The sequence below is a fragment of the Sceloporus occidentalis genome, unplaced genomic scaffold (genome assembly GCF_023333645.1).
Source record: "Sceloporus occidentalis isolate IW3139 unplaced genomic scaffold, rSceOcc1.0.p SCAF_101, whole genome shotgun sequence".
Classification (NCBI taxonomy): domain Eukaryota; kingdom Metazoa; phylum Chordata; class Lepidosauria; order Squamata; family Phrynosomatidae; genus Sceloporus; species Sceloporus occidentalis.
This window is the reverse complement of record NW_028317081.1, coordinates 1,704,261-1,726,375: the sequence shown is the minus strand read 5'-3', so window position 1 is coordinate 1,726,375 and position 22,115 is coordinate 1,704,261. Positions and strand designations below refer to the sequence as shown.

Sequence of the window (22,115 nt, the reverse complement as noted above, 5' to 3'; positions counted from 1 at the left end):
TTACTTTTTGTACCCTTCGTGACAATGGCCTTTTTAACATTTCTGCGCTGCTTGTGTTTAGCTGTAATTTTCTTCTTTCCCGTTTACTGAACCCACACACATTAGATATTGTTTTTTTCAGGACAAGAAGGGCTTTCTTTAGATGTTTTGATTGTATCATATTATTTACTACTAAAAAAAGTATAAAATAGGGTGAAAAATTTAGAAATGTTTCTAACTTTTAGTTGAAAAATCTTTTACTCATCTATAAAAGGTAATGAAAAAACCTGCTAAATGGATTCTACTATTTGTCCTGAGTTTAGAAATACCCAATGTTTTTATGTTTTTTTGCTTTTTTCTACCCATTATGGGGCAATAAGTACAGGTAGCGTTTTGCTATTTCAAAGCCATTTTTTCCAAATCTGGTAATTCTTCCCCCCATGTGCCATTTCGGGTATCTTTGAACCCGGCCAATGAAATTTACCCCATCAAATCATATATTTTTGAAAACTAGACAGCCCAGGGTATTCCAAATGCTAGTATTTTAACTATTTCCATGCACCATATCTACCACCAGTTTTTGTCAAACTTTGTGGTAGTCATTTTTTTGCATTTGTTTTGTCACACACATTTTACTTCAGGTATGAATTAAAAGGTTCTCGTTTATGTCACAAAACACCCCAATATGTGTTCAGCAACATCTCCTGAGTACAGCGATACCTCACATGAATGATTTTGCCTGGCTGTTTGGGGGCAAAAGGGCCACATTTGGGACATGCGCATTTTTCAATGTTGAACTTTGGCATTTGGGGATCCACTGCCCATGCCCTATTTGGTACATCTTTGAGCCGGGCCATTTCAGTGTGCCCAACAAAACCATATATTTTTCAAAAAACTAGACACCACAGGGTATTTTAACTCTTTGCATGCACACATTTTACCACCAGCATGTTTTCAAAGTTTGCAGTAGTATTTTTGTGTGTGTATTTTTCCCACACACACCTACTTTATGTATGAATTTACAGCTCCTGGTATATGCCGCTGTCACACGACACCCCATAATGTGTTCAGCAACATCTCCTGAGTGCAGTGATATCCCACATGCATGGGTTTGTCATTTTTGTGGGAACTAAAAGGACACATTTGGTATGTGTGCATTTTTCTAATTGGAAATTAGATGTGTGGCCATCCTTCCCCCGGTGTTAATTGGGACGTTGTTGAACCCGGCCAATTCAATTTACCCCATCAAATCATACCTTTTTTAAAAGTAGACACCCCACGGGCATTTAATATGCCAGTATTTTAACTCTTTCCATGCGAGAATTGTTTTAAGCTAATATGCTAATTTTAGGACTTGCTCACAAAAATATATTTTTTATATATATATATTTTTTTTTTGTCTTTTTAAAAAAAAAATTAACATTTTTTTTCAACTTGGAGGTTCCCCTGATAGTGACATCAGTGGGAAATGATTTTTACATTTTACTAGTTTTTTACTATTTTTTTTCTAATTATTATTAATTTTATTTTATTTTTTTATTTATTTTTACTAATCACACTGTGATTAGAAAGCTGGGTTCCATTGACTTGCATGGTGAATGCAGTACCTGTATTCAACCTGCAAGTGGAGCCAAAGTTCTCTAGATGGTCTGGACCATCTAGCGAACTTTTAAAATTTGTTGGTTCCTGTTACAGGGCAGCGGCCATCTTGCTTGATGGCGAAGATCATCGGCAGCTGCGGCTGTGACCGCTCTCCGGAGCGGTCACAGCCCATCGAAAGGTAAGTGTTTGGTGTTGCTGGATGCCTCCTGATCGAGGCATTCCAGCAACACCATTTAAGTTTAGGAGGCGATCGTCGATCGCCTCCTAAACGCTTTTAAAACGGGCGTCAGCCGCCATACAAAGTATGGCGGATGTTGACGCCCCGTGGAGGGGCCAGAGATGGCCCCTTCGTTCCGATCGCGGCGTTGCTGAATGCCTCGAGGTCGAGGCATTCAGCAACGTTTTTTGGGTGCAGAAAGCGAAAACAGATCGCTTTCTGCACCCGTTTAAAGACGTGCCGGTCCTGGCACGTCAATTGTCGTAAAGCACATGCTTTTCCGTGTCGTGCCAGGACCGGCAATTGTCGTTAAGGGGTTAAAATGCCGCCCCCCCTGCCGACGCCACTGCTAATTATCTACCCTTCCTCTCCCTACCTTCTCATTATCTACCCTTCTCCCTCCCTATTATCTACCCTCCTCCCTCCCTATTATCTACCCTACCCCCTCCTTTGTACTTCACTTACTTTCCAGCAGTCCTGCAGCAAGTCTCCCTGCTCTGCTGCGGTGCGCGCTGCTTCACTGCTAAGCGCCAGAAATGACGTCATATTCCGGCGCTCAGCATTACAAGCCGAGACCGAGCTAGAGGGGTCGAAGAGCAGAGAGAGGTGAAAACCACTCGGCGTCCCTCTCTCTCCTCCGCTTAAAAAAAAAAAAAGGCGCTTGGGGCGGCAAAGTGCTGCCTCTTCAAAAGTGCCGCCTGGGGCAATTGCCCCACTCTGCTCCATGGCAGGGCCGGCCCTGGGTATAGGGTTTAAGAAAGTTTGCTCTAGTTCTTAATTTCCCTTTAAACTTGGATGTAGGCTTTGGTATCCATGTAATATGTTGGTGTCTCCAGTAAATGAAACCATGAGGAAAGTCCTTTTCCAGTAGGTTTATAAGGCAAATGGTTGCCATAGGAAAGTAAAGCTGTGATATATTATTATCCAATGCAAGGCACGAAGTTAAAGTGAGATGCAAGTTCAAGATGATTATAACTTCAGATCATGGCCTAGAAAGAACTTTTCTTCCTAGTTTTCAATATCTGTTTTATGAGATTTTTTTGTTTGTTTTTCTTAGGAAAGAGTGAACCTTTGGTTGTGTTATGTTTGATGCTGTTGCAAAACCACCCACTTTTGTAACTATGTAACTAGGTAAATTTGACCTCAATAGTGTCCTGAACCTTTAAGTACATACATGTTCAGTTGAACAAGTGAATATTTTCTCCAGACCCTTCACCAACCACCATGTCAATCAACATTTTACATTATGTACTTGGAGTGACTTCTGCATTGTGCATTTTGAAATCCGATGTTTTCACCTCAGGGGACACAAGGTAAGCTGGTATTTGAAGATTAAGACAATATCGCATGATGTCTCAAAGGTTGTGGTTGGGCTCAATTGATTGTACCTTGAACTTAAATTGTGGCTTGTTGATTTGTAATATATTGAGTACATATGAACGCAAACCATATTATTTCAATATGTGTCTGATTTTATACATATATAAGATGTTTTCAAATAAATGGACATCTGAGGTCACAAACAGCTTATATGACTCTATATTCTGTAGGCTGGGAGTTTTGGTCCAGTAAATATTATCACATACTTCTTTAGGGAATATACCTCAGTTCTGGCTCAAGCCAGCTGCCAGCTCATCATTTGCTGAGAAGTACAAGCCACAATTAGCAAAACATAGCCTGTAATGAACTGCTGGTAATTGTGGCTATCGATTCCGATATCCACCCAAACATTTGCTCATGCACATGGGCCATTTATATTGCCACAACCCAAATGTTTTTTTTAACTCCAGCTGCACAGTTTATGATTAAACTCAGCGACTGTGCCATTGGCACACTAACCTGCTTAACAGATTAACATACATGGTCTTTGAGACATGAGAACCTTTTATTAGCTTCGGTAGAGCAGTGCAGGACTGTGTTCACCCCCCAAAAGAGGCAAAAGATTGGCCTCCAAACTCAGAGTAGGCATCCCTTGGGACAATTGTGGTAAAATTGTCACCACAATGTCGGAAAATACTGTTACGCTTTTCCAGATATAATGGCCGCGTTAACTTTTTAAGAAATGACTTCACATATGTGTGGTCTTTGGGAAACACTTTAAGGGGCAGTACAGAATCTGCTTTGTTCATATATAATACTCTGATATCTTTAATACATTGTTTAATAAAAAATAAGATACCATGAAACTAAAAAATGATTGTTTGTATTTGAATAGCCTGGATACAGAAGTTAATGCACCGCCACCAATTGACTGTGAGCTGAGTAGTTGGGGCAAGTGGAGTGAATGTGATCCCTGCACTAAACTACGGGTAACGGTCTAATTTTCACACTCATTTGCTGGAAAAAATATGGTCAATTCATACACATGTCTGTACAAAGCGATATCCTTTGATACCCGTGGAAATGGCATTTCAAATTGAGGAACATTTAAGATTAAAACAGTAGGGGCTGTGTAGGTACATCGTTTGAAGATTGTTTTTGGAAAAGTGTGATAAATTAAGCAATAAGCACAACCAAATGCTACGTAGAATAGAAGAGACTGTATTATTTTCTGCTTACTGGAAGATAGATCATAAAACACATTGTACAGCGCTACGGAATTTGATGGTGCTATATAAAACAATAAATAATAATAATAATAACGTGATGCATAAGAAGTTATTCTGGAGGGACACCACAACTATGACAACAAATGGAATGTTCATGTGGACCACTTAATCTGTTGCTATAGTGATAAGACCACTTTTCAAACCTTGTATCAGGATTGATTTTATATGTAACCCCCTTTGTGTGTTATGAAGTGATGGGAATATGCCTTTTGACCTATTCTATTAGTGTCATGCCTTAACTCCCTATCATTCTCTTGTGTTACAGTCGTTGTATAATGTTTCCAGTCAGCTGCATTTTAGTCATGTTACTGTAATCTACTAGACAAACACCTTGTCTCCTTAACATATTGCTTTGTGGTAAACAATAGAATAGCCCAGTCTTAATCACTCAGACTGACACTCTGAAATAAACGGTCAGCTGATTTGATCCATTAATGTTGGTGTATTTTGAAACATGTTGTTCTGTCTGTGAAGTATCGTTCACGGAGCATTGTGAAGTTTGGTCAGTATGGCGGAAGGCCTTGTCTGCATTCATTGGGTGACAGCCAATCCTGCAAGTCTGACAAAATATGTGAGGAACGATCTGTTGACTGCGGGAATGATTTTGAATGTGAATCAGGTAAGAAATCTCTGCCATTTTTATCAGCATTTTTTTTTTTTTTAATAGAGTTGGGTACAGCAAGCGAAATCGATTCGGATAAAATCTTTGTTTTATTTTTGCTGCATTTATTTTCGAGTAATTTTGAAATTTGGAGGTATTTTTTGATTGGAGAACGAAAGCAGCGGTAATAGCAGGGCACTGGGAGTAGGTTGACACTGGCACATATCCCCCAAAATGAGAAAAAGGCACAGGGCAGGCACTGCCAGACAGACTGAACCCCCCCACCCCGCGTATTAGAATATTTGAATATTATTTGAAAAATATTTATTTGTACACTTCAAACATGATGAGAAATAAAAAATGAGGAGGTTTTTCCCTTTAATGCTATAGGTAGATGTATTAAGACGCGCTTACTTTGTAATGGTGATAATGACTGCGGTGACCATTCTGATGAACTATGTGAGGATGGACAAGATCCGAAGTCACCCTGTCGCAACATGGACATTGAACTGTCTGAGCTCGGGCGAACTGCTGGGGATGGGTATGTACAGTCACGGAGAGAGCTCCCACCTATGCTACACAGGCAATTACAAAGTAACCCCCTGGGTTATGGCACCCAATTCAGTTGAAGGACGGGACTGGCACGTACTGGTTTTAAAACATTGCTGACTTGCTTCTCTTTGCTGTCCAATGAAATAAACTCGGTGGGCTAATTTGCTACGACTATTAATCACAGAGGTTGATTGAATATTTAACGTGGACCTCTCAAATGCTAAGACCCACCTTCTTAATGCATATAAATATTTACTGAAATTACATTGATATTTTAGTACCGTTTTGTATCCACATAGCAGCAAATGCAGCTAATAAGGTTGAGTTCTAAAAAGGTAACATTGTTCCTTGCTTGCATGCCTTGGAACTACACAGTGCCTTCAACGTCCTGGTCTAGAGCCAGGCTAGTCACTACAAGATCTGTGGCTAGTATAAAATAGGCAAGGCAAATGTCCCACTCCCTGGACATCAAAGGCTGCATGGAGAACATCTAGCTAGACTGAATATTTCAAATACCACTTAACAGAAAAACATTTAATTGTGCAAAGAACTGGGTGACAGTTTCACTTTACCATGCATTTTGTTGAGAAAAAAGTTAATATGGTGTTGCATTTTCTTATTTTTTTAGTTTGAACATCTTAGGCATGGACACATTGAGGAACCCTTTTGACAATGAATATTTTAATGGTATTTGTGATAGAGTTCGTGATGGTAATACCAAAACATATTATCGCAAACCATGGAATGTTGCTGCTTTGGTGTATCAGGTAGAGTATCTACATACACTTATATATGGCTAGGATATTATTTTATATAGTATGGAGGATACAGTAGACTGTATATTTGAGGCTGATCTGTACATTATAGCATACCTCTGAACATTTCAGATGGACACTTTACGGGGCTGTGGTTAAAAGTGTGTCTAGAGGGCAGGGCTTTGTCACCATGTTTTATGTACTATTGCGACCTATTGATCAATTGGTAGAATTTATAGGGTTTTCTTAAGAACAATAATGTATTTTATTTACACAATTTAATAAAGCTCTTATAGGTAACAAATTGGTTTGTCTTATTGCAGACTAGATCTGATAAATCATTTACCACTGAAACCTTTGAGGATGCTAAAGATGTGATCCATAGGATTTCTGAAGAAAAAACTAGTGAATTTGAAGCATCGCTGTCTTTGAAAATGACACCCACTGAAATAAACAATGACTCTGTAACTATCACAGGAAAGTTGGGGATAAATACATCTAGAAACGAAAGCCTTAGCAACCTCAAAAAGTATGAAGAAAATAAGGTAATGTAAAAAATGTGTTGTTTTTTTTAATTATATATTTTAGATAGTATTAGAAGATGTTTGTTTCAGAAAGTAATATTATCAAAATTATTAATGAACTAAACAGTTGAAGGGAGAGCTCACTTGTTTGTCATAATTATAGGCGTCCAAGCTATGTGTTGGCTCAGCTTGTTTCTGAGACATTTAGCTTGTTCATTCAGCTTGGCTCATATATAGCAACATCCGGCTGTACAACTTGACATTGCAATTTTAAAGCTATATAACAGTTAGTAAGTGTTAAAACACAACCATTTGAAATACCCTGGGGTGTCTAGTTTTCCAAAATATTTAGTGTTTGATAGGGGTAAATTTAATTGACCAGCTTCAAAGTTGTCCCAAATAGGAATATATGGTTTGATAGGGGTAAATTGAATTGACCGGCTTCAAAGTTGTCCCAAATAGGACATTGATGCAAGAAGATTAGATGTAAAATTCCAGGTTGAAAAACTGAAATGCGCATGATAAACCTATGCATGGCTGGTATCACTGTATTCAGGAAATGTTGTTGAACACATATGTGTTGTTTTTTAGTAACCCTTTAAATTCTCAGTAAATGTATACCTGAATTGCAATCTGTGTGAAGAAATGACCAAAATTTTACCTCGCAATAAGGAGTGTCCTGGCCACGGCCGGCCCGACAATGGAGCCGAGTGGGGCAACTGTTCCAGGCGGCACTTTGCCGCCCCAAGCCCTTTTTTTTTTTTTAAAGCGGAGGAGAGAGAGGGGCACCGAGTGGTTTTCACTTACCAAGTTGTTAGTACCCGCTCGGCGCCCCTCTCTCTCTCCTCTGCGAGCCATCAAGCTCGGTCTCGGTGCCGGCTTGTAATGCTGAGCGCCGGAAGATGACATCATTTCCGGCGCTCATCATTACAAGCCGGCACCGAGACCGAGCAGGGAGACTCGCCGCAGGACTGCTGAAAGGTAAGTACAAGGGGGGGGGTAGATAAGAGGGAGGGAGGGAGAGGAAGGGTAGATAATGGGGGGGCAGCAGGATAGATAATGGGGGGGCGGCATTTTAAAATTCGCCCCAGGCGGCATTTTGTCTTGGGCCGGCCCTGGTCCTGGCCTGCTTAGCTTTGCAAAATACCGTATTTGCTCGATTATAAGACGACCCTGATTATAAGACGACCCCCCAAAATCTGAATATTAACTTAGGAAAAAAGAAAAAGCCTGAATATAAGACGACCCTAAAGGAAAAAAGTTTTACCAGTAAATGTTAATTCATGTAAACTATTTTTTTTAATAAAAGCTATGATTGAGAAAAATATTTTTTTTGTTTTTATTTCTTGTATTTTCCAGCCTGTCCCCCAGTTACGCACATCTGCCCCCAGGCTTGCCACACCAATATGGCACTGTGGCCCATGATATGCCTTTTAACCCTCTATATGCCACTGTGCCCCATGGTATGCCTTTTGACCCCCTATATGCCACTCTGCCTCCAGAAATGCCTTATACCCCTATATCCCATTCTGGCATTTAGGGGGTTAAAATGCATATTATGGGGCAGAGTGGCATATAGGGAGGTATAAGGCATTTCAGGAGGCAGAGTGGCATTAAGGGAGTTAAAAGGCATTGTATAGAGCACTCTGCCTCCAGAAATGCCTTATACCCCTATATGCCACTCTGGCATTTAGGGGGTTAAAAGGCATATTATGGGGCAGAGTGGCATATAGGGAGGTATAAGGCATTTCAGGAGGCAGAGTGCTCTATTAAATGCCCCCTTAACGCCACTCCAGAAATGCCCTATGCCCCCATTTAACTAACACACACACACACACTCTCTCCCCCCCCTCCCCTCCCCTCTCCTCTCTCCTCTCTCCCCTCTCTCCCCTCTCAGCCCTCTCTTACCGGTGCTTCCAGCCGGGGCAGCGGGTTGACGTCGCCTTCTGCTGCAGCCGGAAGGAGGTGGAGTTGGCAGCGGGGGTTTGTATGCGTCCGTCGCGTATACTTTCCCCGGCTGTCAGAGATCAGAGATCTCTGACAGTCGGGGAAGGTCTACGCGACGGACGCAGACAACCCCCGCTGCTAGCCACACCTCCTTCCGGCTGCAGCGGACGTTGTCTACGCGCATCGCGTAGACGTCAACCCGCTGCCCCGGCAATACAGCAGGAAGCACCGGTAAGTGTGTATGATGGGGGGGGGGGGGGGTGAGACAGGAGGATCCAGGTCCCCTGCAGCGGTGCGGGGGATCTGGATCTTAGTCTCCTAATCAGACTCTATTTGAGGTCTGATTAGAAGACGACCCCGATTAGAAGACGAGGGGTATTTTTCAGAGCATTTGCTCTGAAAAAAACCTCGTCTTATAATCGAGCAAATACGGTATGTACATGTTGGGGTGAGTCAGGGATTTATGGCAGATATTAGTGTTACAATGTTGCAGGGGGTTGATGTATTTTATTTAGTTTTGAAAGTGGTGGGGCCAAGAACAGACTGCTGCCCATCTTGGTAACCACAGAAGAACCGACATGACTAACCCTCTGGATACCAGAACAGACTTGCCCATCTCTATTAAACAATTTACACTGATTGCCAATCAACAAAAACCAACTGTAAATAATTTTAATGAATGTGCTGTATCATTACTATTGAAGAATTCCTTCACTTGGTGGACACTGGATGAGTGAAAGGGATTGCTGTTTAGTTGGGGGGAATCAGGCTGAAATGTATGGCTTTTATAAATGTCAATCTCAGCATGGTGACCAATGTCACATGGCAAGTCATTTTTCCCCCTTATACAATTCATTTGCTGCACTCCAAGCATCGTTTCTACTCAATCATCCTCAACCTGGCCAGCTGAAGAGTTTACATATATTTTTTGAATAGTTTTTTTTGTTATATGAGTAAAAATTAGGTTTTATATAAGATATTCTTTAGAGGTCCACCGTCACATCTTGGGTTTAGATTTTTTTCAATTTATCCCCTAGTGCATGGAAATTTCATATTTCTGACTATTTTTGTCAATGGAAAACATTTTTGTTGCACCATAGTTATGATGTTACACGATATTTTATTGGTTTATTTTTCATGCATATTCTTCTTTTACTGCAGACAAAAACATTCTTCAAAGTGTCCGGATCTCTTCAATTAGCAACATTTCAGATGAGAACAAGAAGTCCTATGTTATCACTTTCTTTTCTCGAAGATTTAAGAAGTCTTCCAACTTCTTATGAAAAAGCTGATTATTTTTCTTTTCTGGAAATGTACGGAACCCATTACACCGTTTCTGGAAAGCTTGGGGGAAAATTTGAGCTTGTTTATGTGTTGGATTCCAATGTAATGAAAAACCAAGGTTACTGTCATTTCCTAAATTTTATTAACATTTATTAGATTTAAAAAAAACACAAAAAACATCTTGTCAAAGCTGTCCAAAGAATCCAAAATAAACTTCAGGATTCTCTTTTTATGAAGTCACTTTTGAGGTTTTAAATGGTTAGGTGATTGTATATGGCCTGATCAAAAGTAGCAGTTTTGACCATGAACTTCATGTTCTCGTGGACCAATGCCAGCCGTATCTATTTTTCCTATTGAAAACATCTGTATATTTTTATGTCTAAATTAATGATTTCCTAATTATTTGTTGACAGCTCAAACTAATATTTTAAACTTCCCCCTTTCTTGGTGATATGTGGAGGGCATAGTCTGCTATTTATGAAACAAGTTAAATGTTAATATATTCAGACCTTTCTTCCATGTTTTAAGGCATGTTATTACATAACTTTTATATTCCAGCTATCACTACAGAAGATGTAAAGGACTGTCTTGGGTTTAACCTTGATGTAAACGTCGCCAGTCAAGGAGTCGATCTCAAAGCTGAAATAAAGAATCCTAAATGCACACAAAACAACCAATATGATGAAAGTGAGTGCTATTATTATTATTATTATTATTATTATTATTATCATTATTATTTAACATAACACTTTTAGGAGTGTTTAACCTCTTCACTGTTTTAGAAGTAATGCAATGAAGTATAATGAAGTATACTGAAAAGGTAGTAGATAAGTTGAACAACCTCCCAGCAGAAGTGGTAGAGGTTAATACTAGACTTGTGCATTCATATTCGGGCGAACATGAACACTAACACAAAGGGTGTGTTTTCGTTGTTCAGCCCGAATACCGAACATACGAACATGGCCGCGGCGGCAAACGTATACGAAAACGGAGACACACAATCTTTGTGTTCATCTTCGTTTACTAATCTCCCTGGTCCCTTCCCTATCTAGCTTACCTTATCTATGCAGCATTGCAGTGGTTAAAGGGAGCAGAAATCAAGAGTTAAAGGGTCCGTATGAGTGACTCTATTGTCCCCCGGCCAAGTTGCGGCACCAGGATTTTAAAAGTCTGTACGAGCGACTCTATTGGTCGCCAGCAGGGGGCTCATCTGCCATCAACAAATGAAGTGCAGGTGCCGGTGACCAATAGAGTTGCTCATACGGACCTTTAAAATCCTGGCGCCAAAGCTGCTGCGTAGTGCATACCGCGTTAACCCCGTATTAACCCCTTCTAAATAAAACTAAGAGAAAAAACGAACACGAAGGATGTACACGAATATTCTCCCGAAAAAGACATCAAGCTATACTGAATCTAAGGAAAGACCAAGGATTGATTAAGGTATATGCATCAGGAAAATTGGGCAGGCGACATGGGCCGAATAGTTATATTCTGCTGTCAAACGCTATGTATCAAAGAATAACATAGGCTTCATGAGATGTTATTGGAATGAAAATGGATATATATTGCCTTCATCAATGAGAACCTTAAAAGAAAATGAACATGGATGGAATTACATTCCTGGCATCTCTAGTAACTAATACCACCGTTTGCATAAACATTATATCCTATTAATATAATTAATATAAGCCACAAACCAGAGGTTTATTTTATTCAAATGTTTTAGTAACCACTTCTGAGCTTTCTTACTAAAAAATAAAAACCTCACACATGCACACAGACTGGCACACAGAGAGACTCTCACACACACACAGAAACTCAGGCAGTCTCTCGCACACACACACAGAAACTCAGGCAGTCTCTCGCACACACACACAGACTCAGGCAGTCTCTCGCACACACACACAGACTCAGGCAGTCTCTCGCACACACACACAGACTCAGGCAGTCTCTCGCACACACACACACACACAGACTCAGGCAGTCTCTCGCACACACACACACACACAGACTCAGGCAGTCTCTCGCACACACACACAGACTCAGGCAGTCTCTCGCACACACACACACACACACAGACTCAGGCAGTCTCTCGCACACACACACACACACAGACTCAGGCAGTCTCTTGAATACACACACACACACACACAAACACACAGACTCAGGCAGTCTCTCGCACACACACACAGAAACTCAGGCAGTCTCTCGCACACACACACAGACTCAGGCAGTCTCTCGCACACACACACAGACTCAGGCAGTCTCTCGCACACACACACACACACAGACTCAGGCAGTCTCTTGAATACACACACACACACACACAAACACACAGACTCAGGCAGTCTCTCACACACACACACAGGCTCAGGCAGTCTTTCTCACACACACACAGAGACTCAGGCAGACTCTCTCTCACACACATACATACACACACTCAGGCAGTCTCTCACACACACACACAAACTTAGGCACTCTCTCACACACACACAAATTTAGACAGTCTCTCTCACATACACACACAAACTTAAGCAGTCTCTCTAACACACACAAACAAACTTGCACCCTGGAGCAGGCATGAGACATAGCTCTACAGAGAAATGAGCAGGATGCTGCAAGCTGGGAGTAGGGAAGCTAAGCAGAGTAATAGCAGAGTAATAGCAGAGACATAGCAAGCAAAGGGGACAGAGCAAGCAAGGGGAGACTGAGCAAGAAACATAGCCAGACAAGACATACATGGTACAGGACACAACAAAGGAGAGCGAACAAGGCAAGGAACACAGGGGATGGAGTGAGGAGCCAAGATCCTCAGAAGCTTCTCCTTTAAGTAGGGATAGGACATCTTAACTGGGACATGGGGAGAGGAGAGAGGAACCGAGATCCTCAGATGATTCAGGGGAAAGAGGGCAAAAGGCACATAAAAGACAGACACACATGAATACAGGACTAGCCTAGGACTATATGATAACAATTGGATATTTAGTCACATCATATGGCGTTAGTATGCTTAAATCTAAACACAGAACAGAGAAGGACATACCTATAGACTGCTGACTGAGACAAACATAATGGGTGGGGCACACCTTATAAAGGAAACAGGAGCTGAAGCTAAGAGCAGGACTGAAACAAAGTATCAGAAGTAAACGTCAGAGCACAAGGAAATCCAGGAATGGATTACAGCAAAGTGGGAACTGTAGCGAGACAGGGGAGCTGTAGCGAGACATGGGAAGTGTAGCGAGACAGGGAAAACCAGAGATATGCAGCTCCGCAGCCTGAATGGGGCCTGACAGGTGAGTAAACCTGAAGGAGTTGAGACTTGGGAAGAGTCAGATAATCCAGCGTAGGGCATTTCAAAGAATAGGAGCAGTCGTTAAGCAGTCGTTGAGCAGTCCTGTTTATGAGCTTGAGAGGTAGAGATTAGAGCAAAGGAACCGTGTAGTGGGTTTGGAGTACAGTGAAAAGATGCTGGTAGGGGAACACGGAAATCTGTGTAGGTTTAGTCAGGATTTTAAATTCAGAATATAGAGAGCCAGTGAAGAGCTTGGCAGCAGCATTCATTGTGAATTGTAAGGGGGCAAGGTAAGAGGGAGAGCCGATAATTGTTTCTTGTAACTTTTATATAAGATGTTTGACATATACATGTTGGTGTATATTTGACAGGGACTTTAAATGCAACTCTTTTGCAGATAACCCAATTAAAAAATCTGTGATTACTGACGTCATCAGTTTTGTTGAGGGAGGAACAGTGCAAGCTGCAATACTTCTTGATGAAAAACAAAAAAAACAGGACGTTGATGTAGAAGACTTTGTAAACTGGGCCTCGTCCATAGTCGATGCACCAGTTGTGATAAAACAAAAGGTAAATATTTTCTTTACTTCTTGAAAGACTTACAAAAGAGGAAGAAAAGTTTAACACAGAAATAAAAACTTTCTTTCCGTACTAATTCTAAAATTAAATTGTCTGAAGGACCAGTTATTACAATAAATGTTTACTGAATAAACACATTTAAATAAGTATGTGTATAAAATACTGTCAAAAAATACAAGCCACACATCTCACGTAAGGAGTTCAATTATTATTATTATTATTATTATTATTATTGTTATTATTATATTTTATTTATATGGCTTTATTGCATTTTATTTATATTTTGTGTATTGCTATTTCTAGTCTATGCATATTTTTAACTATTAATATGCATCGTGCTTGAGATCTATACTTGTATTGATGGACACTGTTTTTAAGTTTTATATCCATTCATATTTGATATCATCTGATTACATTTACTTCTCTATTTAAGTGACAATTTAATCATTATTTCTGTCCCATAGCATTTGTCTTTTTTGCGGATATATATTTAAGTAAGATTTTATATACTTAATTAGATTGTATTCAGCTTTTGGTAAACGAGACCAGACCCCCCCCATGGATCAGATTAAAATGTAGCCAAAAAAAAGATTTCCAGCTGAAATTTGTGGGTCCACATTCACTCATACTCTCTTACACACTCACTCTCTAACACTTGCTTTCTCATTCACCCTGTCATGGTCTATAAATGTTTCCCTAATCTGCCAACCACTTCCACTTCTGTATCTTCTTCAGCATCTTTTTCTATCTTCTCCCTTCTCGTCTCTTTTCAATCTTCAATCTGCTATCTTCTTTCTTCCTCCGCATCTCCGCGGACATTACCTGGCGGGAACTTCCATCTAAATGGCAGCTCTTGTGGTGACGTCCTCCCTCGATCCTCCAATCGGGGAATCGTACGAATCGTTTTTGCCCCATTTGCACATGTCTATTATATACTTAAGTGAGTTTGTAACTGAATTACTATCCGTTTCACATTTTTTGTTGGTATTAGTAGTATACCAAATATACAACCCTGGCCATGTATACAAGATCAATTGATTTACTGATGTTGGCATGCGACAATCGGTCAAGTTAACACTTTACTGACTGCTCAACTGATTAGTGATTAGACCCAAAAGAGTAAGCTGTTACCACCAAAATGTATCTATAGTAAAACTGCAATAAAACTGGCCTCCCAGGGGTAAATGCACTGACCCCAGAACGCAAAAGATTTTTTTTACCAACAAAATGTGGACACTCTCTAATGCTTTTCAAGCACCCAGAGACTACATTCTGCTGATTAAATCAAAATAGTTTTAGGTGATGTGTGCTTTTACTTTGTGAACTCACTGTTTCTCTTTATAGTAAAATCACTGTGAGGTCAATGTCCAAAGCCAGGTAAACAAACAGAATCTGTCCAAAGGTCTGTTTGCTTTGAAAGGTACCACTGGCAACAGTATGCTCCCATGCAATGTTTAAAGATTGTCAGTACAAATTGTCCAGAGGCTACCCAATGCCCTCTTGTGGAATGTAGGCTCACATGGCCACCATCTCAGCATTTCTTTGGACATAGACATAAAGAGGTAAATCCCAGACCTCTTTATTCTTGGACTGTCCAGGTGGCAACATAGTCTCTCAGCAGAAATTAAAGGTAGATGATTACATACCAATTGATCTGAGGACCTTATTTATTTCATTGGGGTCTAAACTCAAATGTTTTGTAATTAGACTTAAGGTAACAAGACAGAGGCCAGGTCTGACCATAGGGCAGATGGGCCAAGTCAAAGGTGGGTTGCTATTCCTACCTTTCAGTTGCAGGGCGTATGTAATCACTGAAACCGGGTGGTCTAGTCTGCTTTAAATGCTTAGGGTGGTAGATAAGTGGAACTGCCTCCCACCAGAAATGGTAGCGGCTAATACAGTGAGGGAATGTAAACATGCATACGTTATGTATATGTTATGCATAAGACTGAATATAAGGACTGAATAAGGTTTGAGGTTTTTACAGCAGCAAAAAACAGGCAGTCTAAATGGGCTTGACGGTTCTTATCTGCCTTGACATTTTATGTTTCTGTAAGTATTCAGGGTGCAGACAATCTTGCAGAATAAATGGACTGAATGGTTCCCATCTGCTTTCAGATTCTGTGGTTCTACATGTTTCCTATACCCAGCTGAACTCAATGCCACACACGCACACACACTAACTCAGTGTTCTTTGCCCTGTTATCAGGCTTTCCGGTGTTTTCTGTCTGTATTATAAATCGCTAATATTTATTACCTCTACATAGTCAGTGCATAGTCAGTTCTACTTATGTAGTAATCATAGTAACATTTTTTTAAATTATTTTTATTATGAACCCACAGCCAGCTCCAATTTACAACCTAATTCCTCCTGAAATGTTTAATGCCTATACAAAGACACGGAACTTAGAACGAGCAATTGAAGATTATCTTCATGAACACAGTGTGTGCAAGTGTCAGCCTTGTCAAAATGGCGGCACAGTGATGGTTATTGACGGCATCTGCCTGTGTAAATGTCCTATACGTTATACCGGTGCGGCCTGCCAGAAACCAAAATCAGAACTGTATGAAAGTAAGTAATTCTATGAAAATTGTGGGCTTTTTAAAAAATGTTTTCCCTTTCCTTGCACAAGACAATCCTAATGAATTCCCTTGTGATATCTGGCCTTCCACTCTAACTGCCCTCCATGCTCTGTCCATGTCCTATAACTCCTTTAAACTGTTATCACTTTATCCCAATTGCATCTAGGATTTTACCCGTGCTGTACCAACTCTTCTGAGGTCCCTATCTCAGCCTTTGAGACTTTAAACCCTTACTAAAAACTCTTCTCCTTGTGTGCCAGTATACCTTAACGTGTGTTAATGTTTTTGTCAGTTTTGTAAATTGTCAACTTTAATTTTCACCCCCCCCCATAATAGTGCTACAAAATCTGCTAGCACTCTATAAACAAAATGCAACGTAATGATGTAAATAATTAACGCTTAAATACCAAATTTGAAAACTCGATACACATCTTTACTTAATTCACTACTTTGAGTTTTACCTCTTGAAGGCACTTAACCTATGGATCTCTTCTATAATAGTGCCAGTGGTCTGCTTTTCATTTGCACTACCAAAAGTGAAAAACACATAATAAAACACATTATCATAACCCAGCCACTTTCACTGAGGGAATACTGGATATAAGTCAGGCATGTATACAAAATAGATTTTGGTCCTATAGGGGTTTTAACCATTGGGGAGTTACCCCTATCACATTTGTGGCCAACTCCTAAAGCATCTGTGCAGCAGTGCACATGTGTGGGATACTCACCACCAGGTAGCTCCAAAACTGGTCCACACAAGTGTTCCAGAGAGGTCCAATGAGACCTTTACTCAAATAAGTGCAAATTGATCCAATTATATTAAAGCAGCCTGAAAAGTGTGCATTATTAATGTGCCTTTAGCATTGTGGGGCAATTAACTCTCGCTTTAATAAAGTATATAATGAATAGATTTTACCTTTAATTTTGTGATTTTATATATATATATATATATATCAGATATTAACTGTATAATACATTTGTGTCTACAGGAGAAAGTGGGGTGCATGGAAACTGGGGGTGCTGGTCACCTGTATCATCATGCACCAACGGAGAAATCAAACTAAGTCGCACGTGTGATAACCCTGCACCTCAAAATGGGGGTAGACCATGTGCAGGAGACAACACAAGAACTTTGCCATGTTAGTAATGCTATGGAGAAACTTTGTGGTAAAAGTGGGAATAAATGAAGCACTAAATAAAAAAATAAAAAAAATGAAATTTGAAGTAATTAAAGGAAGAATGAAACAGCAAAACATTGCGTACTTTGACATTTTTAGTCTGCTATAGGTTTTTAAGCACTTGGTGCTTTAGCTAGTAGTCCAATAACTCCTTGATGACTCATTCAGACCTTGACATCTCTTCCTCGCTCCTTTAGTGAGCCATGGTAGCCATCATTGGGTGGACTCTGTTATTTTAGTTTTTGACCTTGGCTTATCCACTAAACCTTGTTTGTTCTAAGCTAGCTCTCAACCATTTGACACATTCTTTGATTTTGAGGTTTGATTCAGTTTGAAGGAGGCAGATAAGTCCCTATAGTCAGTGTACCCGGAGGACTAACCGAAGGTGGACATGACTAGCAGAAGAGCTTCTCTCCTCAACTTAAAACAGACTTGAAAAGGAGAGACATGAACATAGCACTCTTCACCTACAGATAAAAACCCACTGACTCGTAGTCCTGGTAATCAGCTTTGAGAAACCCCTCTTTTTTTACTTGAAATTACTACACAACAGCTGCTATTTTATGGTTGTTCTAAAACAATTCAATGGGGAAAAAAATTAAGAAAAATAATGACCTTCTGAGTTCTAGGGAAACAAGGACAAGATAAGTACAAACTTGCTACAATGCATTCCCTGACGGTGGGGGGAGACAGAGAGAGATACAGAGACTGTACAAAAAAGCTTTAGGCAGGTGTGAAAAAATGCTGTAGAGTAAGAGTGCTTTTAATATTTGGTGTGACCACCCTTTGCTTGCAAAACACCATCAATTCTTCTAGGTACACTTGCACAAGGAACTCGTCAGGTAGGTTGTTCGAAACATCTTGGAGAACTAACCACAGTTCTTCTGTGGATTTAGGCAGCCTCAGTTGCTTCTCGCTCTTGACGTAATCTCTGACAGACTTGATCATGGTGGCCATACCATCACTTCCAGGAGGTCTTGTTCTTCTTTATGCTAAAAATAATTCTGACTTTGGCTTTATGTTTGGGGTTGTTGTCATGCTGCAGAATACATTTGGGGCCAATCAGATGAATCCCGGATAGTATTGCATTATAAAGAGAAGAAATGGAGCTGCAGAGAAGTGGTCAGGGAAACAGGTGTGGTCAGGGGAGAAGATAAATAAGAGAGTGCGAGAAAGTGAGTAATAGTGTGTGAAAGTGGGTCAGAATGTGAGAGCAACAAAAGCAATACAAATGAAAAATTGGAGCTCTCTGCTTCATTTTCGTTTGTTTTGTTGGGGGCCCCTTCTCGTTTTCGGACATTCATAAGAATTAACATAACTGGTGAATATGGTAAGGTAACATTTAGAGTGCGTATAAGTGAAGGAGAATGAGAGTGTGAGTAAAAGTAAATATTGGCCCCGGGCAACAAATTTCATTCCAGTATTAATAATGCCTCCGAATTTTCAGCTGAATCAAATTAGCAAGGAAAAGAATGGGGCAAACATGAACTGAAAAATTTGTCCGAATCGTTTTTGGCACATTTACACTTGTCTATTAAATACAAGAAACGGAGAAACATTCGATTTACTTTGAACCCGCCAAATGAGGTTTAAAAATGGGCAAAAGAAAACAGCTTGGGTACTGCAATGTAAATGTAGTGGCACAGGAGCCCGTATAACAGCTTCCACCCTTCATCTGCAAAGCAACCACAGAAAAAAAAAAAAAGATGCTGGGGGCTGGTGCTGGTGGTGAGAATAACGGGGGTTGCAAAGTGCTGGGAGTAAGGAGAAGGTGATGGTGAGAAGGTGCCTGTGATGTGGAGGAGAAGGTGATGGTGAGAAGGTGCCAGTGATGAGGAGGAGAAGGTGATGGTGAGGCGCTGGTGGGAAAGAAAAGGTGGTGGTGGTGGTGAGGAGGAGGGATCTGTGACACACATTGTTTATTATACACCTACATGTGAAAATCTTTATTGGTCTTAACATCAGTGCCCCTTTAAATGCTAAAAAATAAACACAAAAAAATTAACAGTTTTGCCTGAGGAAGGATACATTATTTCCACACTTTCAAGCCCTGTTATTAAAAAAGATGTCCCAGTGACCCGGGTGCCAGTAACTTGGAATTTTAAATTACACTCTTATCCCTAGATCTGTCAGTAAACATCTAGGTTTATTTGACTGGGAAGGTCAGAAAACCAGATTCTTGTGCTATGAGTAAATAGTAACCTTGCAAAATGTAAATAAAAAAACATTCTTTCTGTAAATACATGGCTATTTTCTCTTCGGTATCGGGCAACTGTGAATACATAGACACACACTTTAACATAGCCAGATACTCAAACTAACAAATCCACACACACTAACATACCCAAAGATACATGTTCACACACTAGCATACCCAGGCACGCACATACTAACATACCTAGATAAATACAGTAACATACCAAAAGACACATGTTCACACACTAAAATACCCCCAAGCTTACAAACATACCCAGAGACACATGCTAACATACTCAAACACAGTCTTTCACTAACATACCCAGACACACACACTAACACACCCAAAGGCACATGTTCACACACTAAAATACTAACATATACAAACATACCCAGACAAAGACACATCTTCACACGCTAACTTATCCTCACACACATACTAACATACCCAGACCAGGGGCGTACCTAGAGTATTTGGCACCTGGGGCGGATCCTGTATGTGGCACCCCCCCACACACACACACACTTTAAAACTGCATAGCTTCTACTGTTATATACCGGTGCAGACACTGAAGGTGGTACAGCATAACACTTACTGTTATCATTATATACTGAGGCAGACATTGACGGTGGTACAGCATAACACTTATCACTATATACTGAGGCAGAAATTGACGGTGGTACAGCATAACACCTATCACTATATACTGAGGCAGACATTGACGGTTGTACAGCATAACACCTATCACTATATACTGAGGCAGACATTGACGGTGGTACAGCATAACACCTATCACTATATACTGAGGCACACATTGACAGTGGTACAGCGTAATCCCTATCACTATACATTGAGCCAGACATTGACAATAGTGCAGCATAACTCCTATCACTATATACTAAGCCAAACATTGATGTGGTGTAGGCCTACCACTTCATTAGTAGTAGGGATGCACCGAAACGAATTCTGGACTGAAACCGAAAATGCAGCATTTACCCCCCACACCATAAAAAAAATTCTAACACTTTTATTTCAAGTAAGTAACACACCAAAATAGGACAAAACAATTAAATAACAATATTAATATATATATATATATATATATATATATATATATATGATTGTTAACAGCAATCACATTTCTATCATGCCCAGGCATACCCAGATTCCAGGATGTACTCGCAGACTTGGCATGATAGGAGTATGATTGCCCTATCTACCCCTTCTCACTTCCTTCTCCCTATCTACCCCCTATCCCCCTGTCTCACTCCCTTCTCCCTATCTACCCCCTCCTAACTATCTACCCTCTCCCACTTTGAAGTTCACTTACCTTTCAGGAGTCCTGCGGTGGGGGTGCAAGGCCTCTGTCTCCCAGCTCTGCCACTGTACGGAACAGTATAGAGTGATGGGAGTTATGATGTACCAGAGCATAATTATATAATGAAAAATACATTGGAAATGGTACAGCATAACACCCATCACTCTCACACACTTACCAATCCGCACATATACCAATCCACACACATACCAATCCACACACACACCAATCCACACACACACCAATCCGCACACACAGCAATCCACACATATACCAATCCACACATATACCAATCCACACACATACCAATCCACACACACACCAATCCACACACACACCAATCCACACACACACCAATCCACACATACCAATCCACACATATACCAATCCACACATATACCAATCCACACATACCAATCCACACATATACCAATCCACACATATACCAATCCACACATACCAATCCACACATATACCAATCCACACACATACCAACCCACACGCATACCAATCCACACACATACCAATCCACACATATACCAATCCACACACACACCAATCCACACACACACCAATCCACACACACACCAATCCACACACACACCAATCCACACATACCAATCCACACATATACCAATCCACACATATACCAATCCACACGCATACCAACCCACACGCATACCAACCCACACGCATACCAATCCACACATATACCAATCCACACACATACCAATCCAGACACATACTAATCCACACATACCAATCCACATAAATACCAATCCACACATATACCAATCCACACATATACCAATCCACACATATACTAATCCACACACATACACCAATCCACACATACCAATCCACACATATACTAATCCACACACATACACCAATC

At 40.4% G+C, this 22,115-nt stretch overlaps 1 protein-coding gene across 1 annotated transcript; it reads left to right on the top strand.

Moving 5' to 3' along the window:
* The first annotated feature begins 3,022 nt into the window (after positions 1 to 3,022).
* Positions 3,023 to 17,671, top strand: LOC149283785 (complement component C9-like). Its single transcript, XM_089497301.1, has 11 exons — positions 3,023 to 3,111; positions 4,014 to 4,107; positions 4,882 to 5,026; positions 5,399 to 5,549; positions 6,189 to 6,327; positions 6,639 to 6,860; positions 9,948 to 10,188; positions 10,629 to 10,763; positions 13,760 to 13,932; positions 16,285 to 16,513; positions 17,520 to 17,671. The coding sequence occupies exons 1-11, from the start codon at positions 3,023 to 3,025 to the stop codon at positions 17,669 to 17,671; spliced, it is 1,770 nt and encodes a 589-aa protein (XP_089353427.1).
* The last annotated feature ends 4,444 nt before the right edge of the window (positions 17,672 to 22,115 follow it).

What these genes read in the sequence shown, in the direction of transcription:
- LOC149283785 (XM_089497301.1), top strand. Translation starts at nt 3,023, where the DNA reads ATGTCAATCAACATTTTACATTATGTACTTGGAGTGACTTCTGCATTG. An exon ending in ATCCCTGCACTAAACTACGG is followed by an intron (nt 4,108 to 4,881) that starts GTAACGGTCTAA and finishes CTGTCTGTGAAG; the next exon opens with TATCGTTCACGGAGCATTGT. An exon ending in CAATGTAATGAAAAACCAAG is followed by an intron (nt 10,189 to 10,628) that starts GTTACTGTCATT and finishes TTTATATTCCAG; the next exon opens with CTATCACTACAGAAGATGTA.